Raw genomic sequence first — 15,894 nt, 5'->3', positions numbered from 1 at the left:
GTGCCTTGTTTCCTTATGGACTTTTTTGTGGTGAGGATCTTGGAAATCTAGGATTGAGGAACATTCCTCCAGAAAGGATCTACACTTGCTTCTGTGTGGCACCTGGGTGTCCTGCCATGTAAGGGCACTATACTGCTCCAGAGCTTTACTCAGCTTGTGAATTTGGACTGCAAATCCATGTAAGGGCCAGCTCTGTGGTTATGACACATTAGAGACTACCACCCCCCCCACACACACACACACGCACTCTCACACTCAACATTCACACACATAAACACACACACGCTCACACACACTCACACTTATCTCTCATAGCACCTCCGTGCCAAGGCAGCTGGCCTTTCAGGCTCCTGAAGGGAAGGCAGGGCAAGTGTATTCCCACCGTGAGGAGGTCCGTCTGTGACCCCCCTCTTATCTTGGGCAAGCCTCATAAACCAAAAACAGAAGTCCAAGGTCTGTGCTTCAGTGGAAGCCCCAGGGCAGAAGTGGTCTTAGTGCTCTACTGAGTTCTCTAAATTCTGGGCCTTGTCCTGGTAATTCCCAGCTGCTTTGTCTGCTCTCTGATGCCTTTAAAGAAGATGGATGTTATGCTTCATCCATATTTTTACTATTCTTAGCTGTGGGATTGACCTGAGCCCACCCCTTGTTTCCGACAGTTTGAGAAGTCACTGGCGGCAGGTCTGGCAGCAGTGCCACCTTCTGCCAGAGGCAAGGGCCACACTGCCCTGTGCCAGGGGTGAACAAGAGGGACCTCTCAGAGTTTGGTGGAAGAGGGATAAGAGCTACAGGACATTTTTCCTCCCAGAAGAAGGAGGCTCAGAGGTTCTCAAGCAGGTGTGAGCCAGTGTCAGGCGAAGAGCTGAATAGACAGGCGCTGGGGAGCGGCTCAGATACAGATGGAGCTTCGCTCCCCTGCCCTCCACTCACCTCCTGCTGTGTGGCCCAGTTCCTGACAGGCCACAGACCAGTACCAGTCCGCAGCCCGGGGTTTGGGGACCCCTGTCCTAGGTCACACCTGCATCTACCAGCTGAGAGTCTTTGGGGATGGGTCCTGAATCCCAGCGTGTTTGTTGAAAGCTTCCCGATGACCCAGATGGTCAGCCAGTAAACAGGAGGCCGTACCCCACGGGAAGGCGGTAAATGGGGGAAAGGAAATGCAGGGACCACGGAGAGGAGGTGGAGAGTAAGTGTTCCTCCGACTGGAGCCGCAGAGGCCGTTTCCATGGGGACAGAGCACTGGGCATCAGTGAATGGGCCGCGTAGGGGGAAAGGGCATTGCTGCCTGTGGTGACAGCGCACACCTGGAGGCATCAGGCGGCCCCTTCCGATGCACAGACAGCTGGCGGGGAACCGGAGGGAAATCCCGGCTGAGAGCAGCACAGCCCAAACCGCTCAGGAATGACGACGGCAAAGAGGGGGGGTCCCGCGGCGAAGTCGTTCCTGTGGAGAGGCTTCTCAGGGGTTTTCTGACGTTTACTTCTACTGGGAATGGGATTTCTTTTCTGCCAAAAAACTTGGAATTCAGGATATTTCTCTTGTGTCTAACCATTTTGCTGAACTCTTAAATCATGCTCTTTCAAAAAATTGAGTTTTAACATCGAGAGTCATATTGGCCCCTCCCTGTAATGGTGCCTGTTACTTCTGTTTCATGCTTTCTTGCTCTGGCCAGAACTTCTGGAATAGTGTCCAGTGGTGAACAGGAGGAGGCATTCTTGTCATGGTCCTCATTTTAATGGAAACGTCTCTTTTTTAATCGTGTTTGAGAGAGATCTCTAATACCCTTTTCAGGGCATACCTTGCCCTTAAAGTTCCTAATGACTCTACAAATAAAAGTGTGGGTGTTGAAAATTCAGCATCTGAAGGGAGGAAGAAATAACCATTTCCTTTTTTCTGCAGGTCCCTGGGGGTGACACTTTGGGAACTTTTTGATAATGCTGCTCAGCCGTACTCCAACCTTTCCAACTTAGATGTTCTCAATCAGGTCGTTCGAGAGAGGGGCACGAAACTCCCCAAGCCCCAGCTGGAGCAGCCATATGCCGATAGATGGTTAGTAACTTCTGGTTTTGTTTTGCTGTCTTCAGAAGATGAGGAAATCCTGTGTCCATGGGTGTTAGTTATATGTTCCCCATTTTTAAACAATAAGTGTTATAAAAACCAATCATTTGTATGTTATCCTTGACCGATTTTAGAATTAACGTCTATTTTTAAAGTCAATGTTATTTTAGAAAAATGTATAGAACTAGCAGGAATTTATGTATTACAGTAAGGAAAAAAATGTGAAGTCTGAACTAATTAGAAAAGTCAACAGTAAGGGAGTTTGCTATTGTAGAATCGTTTTTAAATGAGGCTGTTTGTGAAAGTGGTATCTAATATGTAAGAAAAGAGGGCATAGAAATGATAATATTTAAATTGGCACCTGAAACTAATTCACATAATGTATGTTGACATTCACAAAACAAATTTACTTCTTACGAGTCTTCGGATCCGTTGTTGCTCCGTTTCCAGGTAGGATCAGGCTCACCTCCCTCGAGGCCTCTGTCTACATCCCTGTGTGCCCAGCTGGCAGTGCCTCTGAAGCGTGGCCCCCCTGCAAGTTGCTAGAACCATTTCACCTGGAGCAACTTGACCTACACGCCATACATGTAATACTGTGACGTCGTCCTTGCCGTTACGCTCAGAGCTACAGTCTGAGTGTTGGCCGTGCTCAGCCAGCTCTTGGGAGACCCAGCCTTGGCTGCCGCCTCGTTCGGGCATCGTCCTCTGCTCTCGTCCCTCCCCTTTCAGCTCCCTTTCTGTGCATTCTCGACTACGCAGAGGACCCGTGACTATTGTTTTAAGAGGCGAACCTGCGAAAACTGTTTCTAAGTTCAGTGGATAAGTCCCTGGGTAAATAACAGGGGAAGAGATGGCAAGGCAGAAGGGTTGCAGTGATACTGTGAAATGTCCTGAGAACACAAAGAATTAGTGGGCGAACCGCTCCTTTTCTTCCTTCCCTCTTTCGCCGTGATCCTTCCATGAATCGAATGCCTTCACGTGGTCAGCAGTGATTGAAGTGTAGAAACTTCTGGGGTGTTGAGTTGGCCTCAAGGTCCTTGTAAAGCCTTTTCTTATTTTAAAACACTTGATTATCAGTCCATTAATTACCTCTTCCGTGTCGCTCAGGTATGAAGTCTTACAGTTCTGCTGGCTGTCACCAGACAAGAGACCGGCGGCCGAAGACGTGCACAGACTGCTCACCTACCTGCGGATGCAGAGCCAGAGGGACTCGGAGGTGGACTTCGAACAGCAGTGGAACGCGCTCAAACCAAACACGCACAGCAGAGAGGCATCCAGCAGCGCCGCGTTCCCGATCCTCGACCATTTCCCCAGGGACCGGCTGGGTCGGGAAATGGAGGAGGTCCTCACCGTGACCGAGACCAGCCAGGGCCTGAGCTTCGAGTACGTCTGGGAGGCCGCAAAGCACGATCACTTCGACGAGCGCGGCCGGGCCCCCCCGGACGAGGCCTTGTCCTACACGAGCATCTTCTTTCCAGTGGAAGTGTTTGAGAGTACGCTTTCTGACCCCGGGCCCGGGAAGCAAGACGACAGTGGCCAGGATGTCCCCGTGAGGGTCCCCGGAGTGGTTCCCGTGTTCGATGCCCACAACCTTTCCGTTGGAAGCGACTATTACATCCAGTTAGAAGAAAAAAGTGGTAGCAACTTGGAGCTCGATTACCCACCCGCGCTGCTGACGACCGAAATGGAGAATCCAGAAAGGACAAGTGACGAGGCGCCTCAGTTTCTGACACTCAGGAATCTTGAATTTGAGGAGTCCAGTACAGACGAGGATTTCTTCCAAAGCAGTGCAGACCCCAAAGACCCCAGCATGCCTGAGGACGTGCACGTTGCCAGGAGCCCCGACAGCCCTTTCAACAGTATATTCAGTGACCTTGACAAGGCGGAGGATCTGCCCAGTCACCAAAAAATATTTGACATCTTGGAACTGAACGGCGTTCAAGCCGACTTGAAGCCAGCCACTTTAAGTTCGAGCCTGGATGACCCCAAAGAGTCAGGAATGACATGCCACTTTGACAAAGAAAAGCCCCGTAAGCTTTTTGACTGTGAGCCTCTTTGCTTATCAGAAAACCTTATGCACCAAGATAATCTTGATCCAGTGAGTGTTCAAGAATTATCAGAAAACTTTTTATTTCTTCAAGAGAAAAACTTACTAAAAGACTCATTGTCTAGCAGAGAGCATATAAATGATCTTCAAACAGAACTTAAAAATGCTGGTTTTACTGAAACTGTATTAGAAACTCCACGTAGAAACGTTTTAGATACTGAGCTTAAGTTTGCTGAAAATAAACCAGGCTTTTCTTTGTTGCAGGAAAACATAAGCGCGAAGGGTAAAGACACAGGTGTTGTACTCGAGGACCACACTTTGAGCACCTCGTTGCCACCTTCCCCGGAAGTGCAGGCGCCTCCTACCTCTCTCGAAACAGAAGAAACGCACCATAATGTACCTCCAGCTACGCCTCCGAAGCAGGGAAACGCCGTGGCCACGTGTCTGGACGTCAGCATCCACGGTGACTGTCTCCGCCCAGAATCAAATCGAGATGCTCTGACCATCCCAGCTGAAGTTCCCTCGACTGATGCCAAGACACCCGGCATTGGCCACGCGTCCCATGACTTGACGCACCGAAGCGAGGAGGCCTCGAGACTAACCCAGAGTGACTCGGCTCTTGTTGAGGACGTTTTTGCCAGTAAAGCGAGTAGAGAGAGTAGCCTTCCAGAATCGAGACAGAACTTACAGGATCAGCCACTTTCAGAAGACTGTCACGGGAATCGATTGCTGGAGAAAAACTCGGAAGCTGTGGGGACTTTGAATCAGCTGAACTGTAAAGAGGCTACGAAAGAGGTGGGCTCGGTGTCCACGCTTTCCTCGGACTCTACCAGTCAGGACAGCCTTTTAGAAGACAGCTTGTCGGCCCCCACCCCGGCGTCAGAACAGTCGGCGGAGACGCCAGACTCTCTGGATTCGGTGGACGTCCACGACGTGCTCTTGGGCTCTCTAGGCCCTCACACGCCCCAGAAACTCTTGCCCCCCGATAAGCCCGCGGACAGTGGCTACGAGACAGAGAACCTGGAGTCCCCTGAGTGGAGTCTGCACCCTGCTCCTGACGGCCCTGCAGCCTCCGACGCGGCCGCAGCAGGCGACAGTGGTCGTGGTGGGTTGCCGCCCAATCCCGCCATCGTCATCTCAGACGCTGCCGATGGCCATGGAGGTACCGAGGTGACCTCACAGACTTCTGCACCCGGTTCCCAGAGCTCGTACCGAGACTCTGCCTACTTCTCGGACAATGACTCCGAGCCCGATAAGAAGTCAGAGGGGGTCTCGGGATCCTCACCGTCAGCCTCGGCCTCGCCTCGGCCGGTCACCCCCGAGCAGAGTCCCGGCACCAAGGACAGTTGCCTGGAAAGCAAACATAGCCAGCCAGACCCAAGCTGTCCGCCCGCTTTGCAAAGTTCCAGCCTCCCGGACTCGAGAGAGACACGCGAGCCGGCCCTGGCCGACGTCGCCAGGGAGCTGTGTCCTCCCGAGGACGAGGAGGGGGCTGGCGGCCCCTCCCGCCTGCCGAACTCAGAGCCGAGCTGCTGCGGCGACGACCCCGAGGCGCAGGAGGAGCGCCCCTGCGCCATCGCGTCCACCGGGACCAACACCAACGAGCTCCTCGCCTTCGCCAGTTCCACCCTCCGCGCCGGCAGCCCGCCAGACCTGCTGGAGGACAGGGCTGTGCCCGGCCACGCGGAGGGCCCCAAGCTGAAGGAGCCCGACGTCGAAGGGAAGTACCTGGGCAAGCTCGGCGCGGCGGGCATGCTCGACCTGTGCGAAGATGGCATCGACGCGGACGAGGAAGACGAGAACAGCGACGACTCGGACGAGGACCTGCGGGCCTTCAACCTGCACAGCCTCAGCTCCGAGTCGGAGGACGAGACCGAGCACCCGGTGCCCGTGGTCCTCAGCAACGACGACGGGAGGCACCTGCGGAGCCTGCTGAAGCCCCCGGCCACAGGGGCCGTCGACCAGCTACCGGATGACTGGAAAAAGGAAAAGAAGGCGGTAACGTTCTTCGATGACGTCACAGTCTATCTCTTTGACCAGGTATCTGTCACTTCCAAACCGGCGCGTTAGGGGATCCCAAGCGTGGTGGGGAATTGGGCGTGCTGTCTCCCCGGTGCCCATTTTGAGGCCACAGGTTGCTTTGTGGCTACGTGAAAAAAGGGAATTCAGGGTTGGCTGCAGTTACAGTTGAGGAACGCGCAGAAATGTGGCCAGCGCCGGGAACGCCTGTTACGTTAATGGAAGGAGCCCTGGGCCCCTTCCCAGCCCTCCTGGCAAAGTCCTGCCCTTTGCAGACCACACCTTTATGTCTGACCGTTGGCAGTAGCACCCAGCACGCAGGGTCAGGCTGGAGCAGTCTCCGCTTGTGAGTGGCCCTGCCTATGGGGCAGTGACGGGGTTGGTGGCCCTCTTGCCTTCCTGCTGTGGACCAGGTGGCCTTCTGGGCACCACTCAGTGGGCTGGGACTTTGCCTTCTTTGGAGATGAAACGGCCTATAACTCAGACTTTTTTCCCTTAACGTTCTTTGTTGGCTAGTGTCCGTAGCCCTTGAATTTGCTCCTCGAACCAGCTGGATGTTCATAATCTAGATACGAGTCCTTTGTCAGATACATGGTTTGGAAATATTTCTCCCAGTCTGTAGGTTGTCTTTCACAGAGCCAGAGTTTTAAATTTTGATGATTTCCACTTTACTGATTTTTTAAATGGATCATGCTTTCGGTGTCATGTCTAAGAACCCTTCACCAAGCCCTGTATCCCAAATATTTTCTCTAAAAGTTTTATAGTGTTGTGTTTTCCGTTTAGATCTACTATACATTCTGAGTTAATTTTTTTTATAATAATTTTTGTATAAGGTTTAGGTTGGGGCTCATTGTTTCGTGTTTGGTCATACGTGCATTTCTTCTAGTACCATCCGTTGTCTCCTATCCATCGAATTACCTTTGCACCTTTGTCAAAAATTAATGACCATATTTGTATGAGTCTATTTCTTGATTTTTTGTTCTGTTCCATTGATCTGTATATTTACTCTTTTGCTAATACTTCACTCTCGCGATTAAATCTTAAATCAGGAAATATGATTTCTCTGTCATTTTTCTTCCTTTTCAAAATATTTTGGCTTTTGTAGTTCCTTCAATTTTCTATATAAATTTTAGAATCAGCTTGCCTATATGTACGAACAAATTCTACTGGGATTTTGATGGGAATTGCGTAACATCTGTAGCTCAGTTTGGGGAGAATTGACATTTTACCAGTTTAGTTCTCAGTGTTTTGTAGTTTTCATCATAGAGATCCTCTGCTTGTTTTGTTAGAATTGTACCTATCTAAGCATTTTATCGTTGAGAAGCTGTTGTAAAATGTAACTTAAAATTTTTGATTTTCATTTGTTCCTTGCCAGTATCTAGAAGCGCGATCGATTTTCGTCTGTCGATTGTGTCTTGGTGTACTCACTTACCAGTTCTGGGAGGGTTTTGTTTTTGGTTTTTCCACATTCCTTATATTTTTCTACACAATCAAATCGTCTGCAAAAAGGGATAGGTTTCTTTCTTCCTTTCCGATCTGTGTGCCTTTTATTTCTTTTTCTTACATCGTCGCACTAGCTTCCAGTACAGTGTTGAATGGGAGTGTTGAGATAGACACCCTGGCTTTGAACCCAATTTTAGGAGAAAAACAGTCAGTCTTGGACCATTGACTCTGATGTAGGTTTTTTGTAGATGTTATTTATCACATTAAGGTTCTTGTCTAATCTTAGTTTGAGAGAGTTTTTATCCTGAATGGATGTCAGATTTTGTCAGATGCGTTTTATGCATCAAGTGACAGGAACTTGTGGTTCCCCTGCGAATATGTGAATATGGTAGATTACGTTAATCAATTATCTAATATTGAGTCCGCCTCGCTTTCCTGGAATAAAGTCCACTTGGTTGTAATGTTTTATTCTTGCTGCTGGATTTGGTTTGCCGGTATGTTAAGGATTTTCGTGTATATGTCCATGAGGTATATTGGTCTGTAGTTTGGGGGGCTGTTTGTTTGCTTGTTTGGCTGATTGGGGTTTTTATTTGTTTGTTTTGGGCACTGTCTTTAGTTTTGCTGTCGAGGTAATGCTGGTCCCATAAAACAAGCTGGGAAGTATTTCCTCTTTCTGGAAGAGACTGTGTAGATTTATTTGAAGACCTGCTTTGGTTTCATGGACTATTTCTTTATTTCCTTTTCAGTTTTATTCATGTCTGCTTTATCTTTATCGTTTCCTTCCTTCTGCTCACTTTGCATTTATTCTGCTCTCCTTTTTCTAAACCGTTAAGGGAGATAGATGCTTAGGACTTGAGACCTTCTTTCTAATGTTAGCATTTAATGCTGTAAATTTCCCTCTATGTGCTATTTTAGCTGCATCCCACAGATTTCAATATGCTGCGTTTTCATTCGGTTCAAAATATTTTCTAATTTTCCTCGCAGCTTCTCCTTTGACCCGTAGATTATTTATAAATATATTCATTTTCAGGCCTTCTGTGGGTCGGAGTTCCCCTTTCAAAGCCTTTGCTGTCCTGTTTGCACGGAACACAGCCCGAAGTTCAAAGTGGGCACTGACACGGACAGAGAGGACTCCACGAGCCTTTTGGTTCTGATTCTAGAAGCAGCAGGAGGGGTGTCTTCTGGTACTCAGCGGGGGAGAAATTCTGTTTTTGTTGTTTTCTGTTCTGTCACGCCAAGCCCCGGGCAATCCAAGAGTGGCAGCAGCAGGGGTGGCAGGCACCTACGATCGTGAGGGAGGTGAGCGTCCTCTTACCCTGGGGGAGCCGGGATCCCACGAGAGTGAAGAGGGCCCCTGACGCCTCTTCCCCTAGGCCCCCCGCTGATAGCTGCAGAAAAGTGTGCACCGTTAGTTTGGTAACGAAAGTCCTAATTTTCTGACTGGAGGGCCAAAAAGGGAAGGCCCAAGACATGGGAAGATACCAGGGACACCACGGAGAGGGAGGAGCTGAGGAAGGCGACCCCATAAAGTTTAGGAGCTCCTGGCTTGCCTTCGAGCTGTGCATGGCGGATCTGGCCCTAAACAGCACACCAAAGCCTTGAGACCTGCGCTGTGGGGGAAACCACGGCCTCAAGGTGCAGTCTGGCCAGTGGGTGGTACGTGCGTGGGACAGGCCCAGGAGTCCGGGCCAGGAGCCGTGGGCAGGGGGTGGGGGGCGTAAGTTCACTGCTGGTTTGGTGTCTTTGGACCCTGGCATTCTTCCCCAAGCCGCCTGCTGCTGGTCACTTCTCAGAGGCCTCGCGTGGCTGCTTGGCGCTTTCTGCCCAGTCCTGAGAGCCGCGTTCGGTGGGAGGGACGGGGCTGCGTGTCCTTATCTCGCCTCTCCCAGGAACCCACCTGCCCTGCGGTGAGCATTTCACAGCCAAGCGGTCAGACGCACTCTCAGCCTGTGTGATACGCACGGCGTTGGGCTCCCGTGGGCAGACGCCGGCTGACACATTTGTTTGGTTTCTCAGGAGACCCCAACCAAAGAGCTGGGACACTGTGGAGGAGAAGCGCGTGGTCCCGAGCTGGGCAGCCCAGCACCGTCTCCAGGTCCGCCCTACCTGAGCAGGTGCATAAATTCCGAAAGTTCAACTGATGAAGAAGGTATTTCACTCTACTGACCGGTGTAAAAAGAAACTAAAAAAAATGCATTGTGAACAACAACGTTAACTTTTTGAGGATAACTTTACCTGTTGCTTTAAATGACGCCCTTATGACACATGGGGAGCGGCTCTGCCGTCTGTCGGGCCCAGGTCGGCGTCCGCTGATCTGCACCTGCATGTGTGTACCCTACTCTCTCTTCTCCGTCGTAAAACGATAAAGGGAGAATTTTTTATTTTGTACTTTTAGGTGGAGGCTTCGAGTGGGACGATGACTTCTCCCCAGACCCTTTCCTGTCAAAGATGACGGGCAACCTCCTGGGTTCCAGGCCCGCCCTACACACCTCGAAGTACTTCTCTCCGCCACCGCCGCCCCGCAGCGCGGAGCAGAGCTGGCCCCACGCGTCGCCCTACTCCCGCTTCTCCATCTCCCCCGCCAGCATCGCCAGCTTCTCCCTCACGCACCTGACTGACTCGGACATGGAGCAGGGAGGTGAGAGGGGGCGGTGCTGGAACCGAGGGGGGTCGGCCTGGGGGGGCCTTGCCCGCTGGACTTAGATGCCCCGTAATCTGAGGCTTTCCTGGTGTTTGCTGAGCGGATTATAAAAAGCTCTTCAGAAAGCTCTGCCGGCCTTGGCAGTGTGCTCCCGGGCCACGTCCTGCTCTTCCAGGCCCGTCACTCCACAGGCTCAGTGCTGCTTGCACGTGTCCCCTCCCTGCCCCCGTAGACTGGGTGGCCCGGGCGGAGGCAGCAGTGTGCACTGTGGCAGGGTGGCGCCCGGCCGGCAGGAGTTGCTGTGCGCCCCTCGTGCTGCCGGCCACCCCGCCCCCGTCTCCACCTCTTTGTCCCAGACAGAAGCGGCTCTTCAGAAAGCTCGTGTTGTAGAAGCACCTGGCCCTGGGGTCGAGCCCAGACACACCCTACCTTACCCCGGGGTGTTGATTTTGCCATTAGGTCTCGGTCTTCGTGAGATACCAGAGGCCTGGGTGCGAAGTCACGGGCAGGGCACATTTGAAGTCGTGTTATCTGAACGTGTGGATCGTTTTTCTTCCCCGTAACTAGATTGGAAGATAAATGTTAATGGGTACATTTTTTGATTTGAAGTTTGCAGATCAAATAATAACTAGGAAATATAAAGAGCTTTTATTTGTGTTTGTGCTGTGCTTAATTGTGCCAATTAGATAAATGCCCGTGACCTAACCATCTGTCAGAGGCGCAGATGTGTGGAGATCAGAGCTGATTTTCTCCTGCGCCCTGAGCGTTGACATTGAACCGGCGTGTGAGCCGAGCAGATGCGTGTGCGAGTTTGGCAAGCGCCGCTGCCGCAGGAAGCAGACGTGGGGCTTGGGCAGGTGGTGGGTGTCCACACTTGTAGTTTCTGTTCCTTTTTCTGCAGATCAGATGCTATCCGGACTATTTTTATTTCTTGACGCTCATTTAAAAAACCCAGCTTTGCTTGTTCTCTCCTGAATAGGAAGCAGTGAAGATGGAGAAAAAGATTAGGTGGATCCGCCGACGCTCTCAGACCCCAGGCTGCTTCCCCAGGGCGGCGGTCCTGTGCTGCCAGCCGAGCACCGCCATCCACTGGACCTCCGCCAGGATGGACAGGGAGAGAGACTCAGGAGGCCGAAAAGGAGCCGGCACCGTGCGGTACCCACGGCCGGAAGCCGGCGGGGGAGGCGTGCTCCCGCCAGCCCTGGCAGCCGGCGCCCGCGGCCGCTCCCACCTGCGGGAAGCACTGTCTCCGGTGGTCCGGGCGCCCTCCTCCGGGGGTGGGGGCTGTCGACCCCCGGTCGTTTCCAGTTCCCACGTGCCCTGTTGCCTGCGCCCACTCCTGCGCCCTGTCTGTGCACAGGGCCCCAGCGTGCACAGTGGGGACTGGCGCCAGTGAGCCAGATTTATTATTCTTAAAGAGATCACTAATTGCTTTCTGTAATTGCACTGTGGAGAAATGTTCTAGGAGTCCCTGATATTGTACAGAATCTTAAATTATTCAAGGAAAATAAGGCAGGTCAAGCTGGTTCCCACTAGTTTGATTGTTTTTTCTGTTTTATAGTTCGTTTGCTCTGCATGGTACTTGTAAAGCTTAAATACTTTGAGCATTTTGCTGTCATTAGAATTGTTGGAGCTGTACATATGGTACTCTTATGTAAATGATATACGATTCTGAATGTTAGTGTCTTATGTCATTACAGGAAATATTTTTGATGAGTCCAAAAAGACTGTTGTTGACTGACACCCATTTTTGTCTCTTCTCTGTGAACTGGTTTCAGAGGCGCTGAAAGGCCCTGCGCCCCTCCGCGTGACCCTGCCACCCCACCCCTTCATTTTTAAAACCCTTTTGGTAACAGTCAGCAGGCGGTGCGCCCCAGAATTCAGGTTGCAGTGAGTTCTGCGGGCTGCAGCGTGCAGCTCCCCTGGTCCCCTCTCCTGGGGCCGAGCGTGGCCCCAGCGGCACTCCTCCGAGCCCGCTCTTCTGCTTGATTTTCAGGAGCAGACTGCTGTGGCCGCGGTGTCCTTGGTACTCCTTCCTTCAGGAGGGCGGGGAGTGCTGGGGGAGGCACGGCCCCACGGCGGGCTCTGGCGGCAGAGACCCGTGTGAATTCATTCTGTTTGTAGAGCTCGCGTGTCGAGCTGTTAGTAATAACCTCAGAGCTGGATTTTCCCGAGATGCACTGCGAGTCACGAGTCACGTCGTGTCCAGGCGTGGCTGGTTGTGTAGCTGAGGAGATACCCTACATCCTGCCGCTGAGAGGAGGGACAAGGGTCGACGGCAGAGCCTCTGCAGCCGGCCGGTCCCCCTAGTCAGGGCCTCGGGCAGCCCCGCACGGACCTTCCCATTCTGCCGCCAGCACCGAGTTGTCCCCTTGCTCTGAAAGGGGCCGAACGAGGCCCGTGCAACCCCGTGACATTGGTGACAGCATTGTGCAGCCCTGCGTCCTGCTTTGACATCAGGACGTTTCCAGGGGCCAGAGCAGCACAGCACCAGGCCTGGCCTGCCCATCACGAAGCCACGAGGACCGGGTGGGGCCTCAGGTCTGCAGTCCCCGCAGGCCGGCCCTTTGCCCCAGGTGCTGACGCGCTTTCCCGACTCAGGTGTTTGTGACGCTGGGACAGCCCCAGGCCCAGGTCGGGGCTGCGCGGTGCAAGTGGCAGGGACGCGGGTCCTGGCTAGTTCCCCTCATAAATCGTGGCCTTTGTTATCGATTCGGGTTCACGCCACTGACTTTTGATACTAGCAATAACTTTCCAGAGCAAGAAAACCCAGAATGGAGGAGGGGCACCCTTCACCCTCCACGACGGAGCCCCGCCGGGGGGAGGTGCGCCCCGAGAAAAAGGTAACAGGGCGTTAGAAAGTGATTTTTGCCAAAGTCGTCACACTCTGAATTTCTTGCTCCATAGACTTCCGGAGCTTTCTGAATTTTTACATCTAACTACCAGCTCGAGTTAGAGAGAAACGAGGCAATTCTACCAGTGTTTTCAAATGATAGGTTTAATTAATTCCGATTTAAAGACTAAAATCAAGCAGATCCACAGAATATACTGTCGTCTTATACAGTAGGCCCAAGATAAATTTGATATTTTGGGGCTGACATTTTTCACTATGACTAAGGAGATTTTAATAACGTAATTCCCATTTTAAGTCTATATCGCTCTCATAATTAATTGCCAAAAAAAGCATTTTATGCGTTGAGTTGGGGGGGTCGGAGCGGTAGAGCTTACTGTGGGGTTGCATGGCAGGGGAGATTTTATATTTATAATAAATGTGAGTTAATGTGTTCATTTGAAATCTTAAGCAATACACAGGAAATAAATTATGTACATTAAAAATTTCAGCCCATTTTTGAAACGTCAGCATGTGCTTTGTTGATTCAGTTTTTTTTTTTTACTCAGTTGGTTACCAGTAGTGGGTTTTCAAACCGTACTTGCTCTAATAAGTTATGCAATGAAATAAATCATTGGGTTTGTAGTAATACCTGGCTCACAGTGGTATTTCCTGGCCTCCCTTGGAATCTATCAGGTTTTAATTCGTCTTACTTTGGTGGAGTTCATGTATTTTAAATCTTATAATAAAAAATAATCTAACCTTCATTTCCTTCCTAGCTAGATATTAATTTGTGTTATCAAATGACTGTCGTAAGTCAGAGAAATGTACAAAAAGCGCTCCCCAAAACCCTCTGAAACTTGGACGGTGCATCCGGGTGAGAAGCCATTCATCTTAAGGGTGAAGCAGCTCAGCGATACTGAATTGAAAACACATTCATTCTATTTTTAAATGTACAGACGATCGTTTCTAGAGAAATGGGTTTATCTAAGAAAAGTCTTTGTATGTCTTGCTGCCATAAAACGCCTTCCCAAACCTTTAAGTAATATTTTCCATAGGGTATTTGTAGGGGCGACGACCTGCTGCACGTCTGTCCTGAGCGCGCGAGTGTAAGGGAGGCAGCTCCTGGTTTAGCTCGACTCAGCCGGCCATCTGAAAATTCCAGAAGTGAACCACGGTCGCCTCCAGGTGTTGGGCTTCAGTTCCAGGGGCTTCAGGATGTTAGCCTTATGAGAAGTCGCCTTACAATAAGAATGGCCGTACAGAGGTGACTTCAAATTTAAAACTCGAAAACAATATTCCTTAGTAGTGATGGGGTTGGCTCAAGTTTTGACTATTAAAAAGGAAAATTCTCTTTAGTGTATAGGTAAATTCTCAAAGATGCATCGACAGTATTGAATTACCAACAACCTGATATTTAAATGGCTTGAACATGTCTCAGTTCAAATTCGCACAGGCCTAGATGGGTCTTAAGGGGCCGGCGTTCATGTCCAACTGTCAGTTCCGTCCACAGACGACCCAAGGGGCAGTCAGACCTGTGAGATTTCCGTCGTGCTTTAACACGGTCGTAGGAGGTTCACGGCAATATAACAGTTAATGAACTTTCATTTAAATTGTGTACATTTTTAAATTGTAAGATTTTTACTGTATATTGATGCATAGTGTGATTCAATAAATTGCTTGTAATTTAAAAACTATTTAATATTCAAATAAACATAGTTATATATTTATAAACTCTGTTGCTGTGTTTATTCGTGTTTTTTCCGCCTTGCGAGGCCCAGGGTGTGTGCCCCGCGGTGGGCACTTACAGCCTGCAGCTCTGGGTCACCCACTGCCCTGGTCTCTAGATGCCTGATGCCCTTTTCCATGACTTAGGCCCCCATGCTCGTAGAAACACAAAGGTGGTAGCATCACTGGAACACAACTTTTATGTAGGTTCGTGCAGCCTTAAAGCGTACCTATAGTTGGAAGCCTTTGCCCTTGATCTTCAGAAGCATTTTAATTTCTGAAGTCCAGCATCTAACGAGCTCTGAGCGGGGAGGCCAATCGGCCCAGAACCAGCTTTTCTGTGCCCTAAGTGGATCTCGTCATCTCCCGTCCCCCGGTCCTTGCCCGCCTGGTCCAAGCTGCCAGGAATACGGTAACAGGCTCCTACCTAAACTGTCCCTTGGCCCGGTGTGACCCTCAGGAAGTAGACCTGTGAACCCCGCTTCAGAGACTCCCAAGACAGGCAGCGAGTGACAGTGCAGGAGAAGAGAGGACAGTGCTGACCGCGGTCCTGCGGGACACACGTGGGCGGGGGCCCAGGCTCGCTCGACTGATGGCGGGGCCTCCCTGAAGTCCAGGCGCTGAACCAGAGGCCGCTCTTACCACCTTTTAATGCGCCTGTAAACAGGGAGAAACTGAGGCACAGTGCGATTAGGTAAAGCACGTGGGGGCCTGAGAGGGGTGTGAGCCCCAGTTGTCTGCCCGCCGCCCCGGAGACCTCCTAAAACCGGTAGTTTGCGGGTGGTCTGCACGCGGGCGGCGGCCCAGCTGCGGGGTGCTCCGCGGGGTAGAGCTCCGCCCACTCGCGCCGGGACCCGCGCCGGCGGGCGACAGGGGGTCCCCCAGACCCCGGGCGCTGCTGGCTACTGTTCTTCAGGGATGTGGCCGCTGCCCATTTAAGAAGTAGCATTGAAAAACGGCTTTTCCATGAATTCATCTTGACTGGTTCCGTGTTCTGAGCCCAAAGCCAAGGTCAGGTGCAGCGGCCAGGTGCGGTCCCGGGGCTTCCCCCCCGCGCGGAGGGGCCTCCATCTCCGTCCTCCGTCCGCGGCCTGGGCTCCTCCGGGCGGGAGGCGCCGGCCGTCCCCTGTT

At 51.4% G+C, this 15,894-nt stretch overlaps 2 protein-coding genes across 7 annotated transcripts in view; both read left to right on the top strand.

Annotated features, from left to right (window-relative positions):
* LMTK2 (lemur tyrosine kinase 2) overlaps nt 1-14,732 on the top strand; it is a 63,636-nt gene extending 48,904 nt beyond the window's left edge. For 2 of the 6 annotated variants that reach the window (XM_015585259.2, XM_015585258.2), the window contains exons 10-14: nt 1,897-2,046; nt 3,163-6,142; nt 9,581-9,713; nt 9,960-10,202; nt 11,107-14,732. In XM_015585259.2, coding sequence (XP_015440745.1) covers nt 1,897-2,046; nt 3,163-6,142; nt 9,581-9,713; nt 9,960-10,202; nt 11,107-11,180 — 3,580 coding nt within the window. In that variant the 3' untranslated portion in view covers nt 11,181-14,732. Of the gene's footprint in view, nt 1-1,896; nt 2,047-3,162; nt 6,143-8,594; nt 9,547-9,580; nt 9,714-9,959; nt 10,203-10,891; nt 11,085-11,106 lie in introns of those variants that run through there. The other 4 variants (XM_015585261.2, XM_006906540.3, XM_015585260.2 and 1 more) reach the window with 4 other exon arrangements.
* BHLHA15 (basic helix-loop-helix family member a15) overlaps nt 12,980-15,894 on the top strand; it is a 4,329-nt gene continuing 1,414 nt past the window's right edge. The window contains exon 1 of the mRNA XM_006906601.1: nt 12,980-13,048. Coding sequence (XP_006906663.1) covers nt 12,980-13,048 — 69 coding nt within the window. The remainder of the gene's footprint in view (nt 13,049-15,894) is intronic.

This window comes from Pteropus alecto, unplaced genomic scaffold (assembly GCF_000325575.1).
Source record: "Pteropus alecto unplaced genomic scaffold, ASM32557v1 scaffold40, whole genome shotgun sequence".
NCBI classification, from domain to species: Eukaryota; Metazoa; Chordata; class Mammalia; order Chiroptera; family Pteropodidae; genus Pteropus; species Pteropus alecto.
This window is presented reverse-complemented; position numbering and strand designations above follow the sequence as displayed.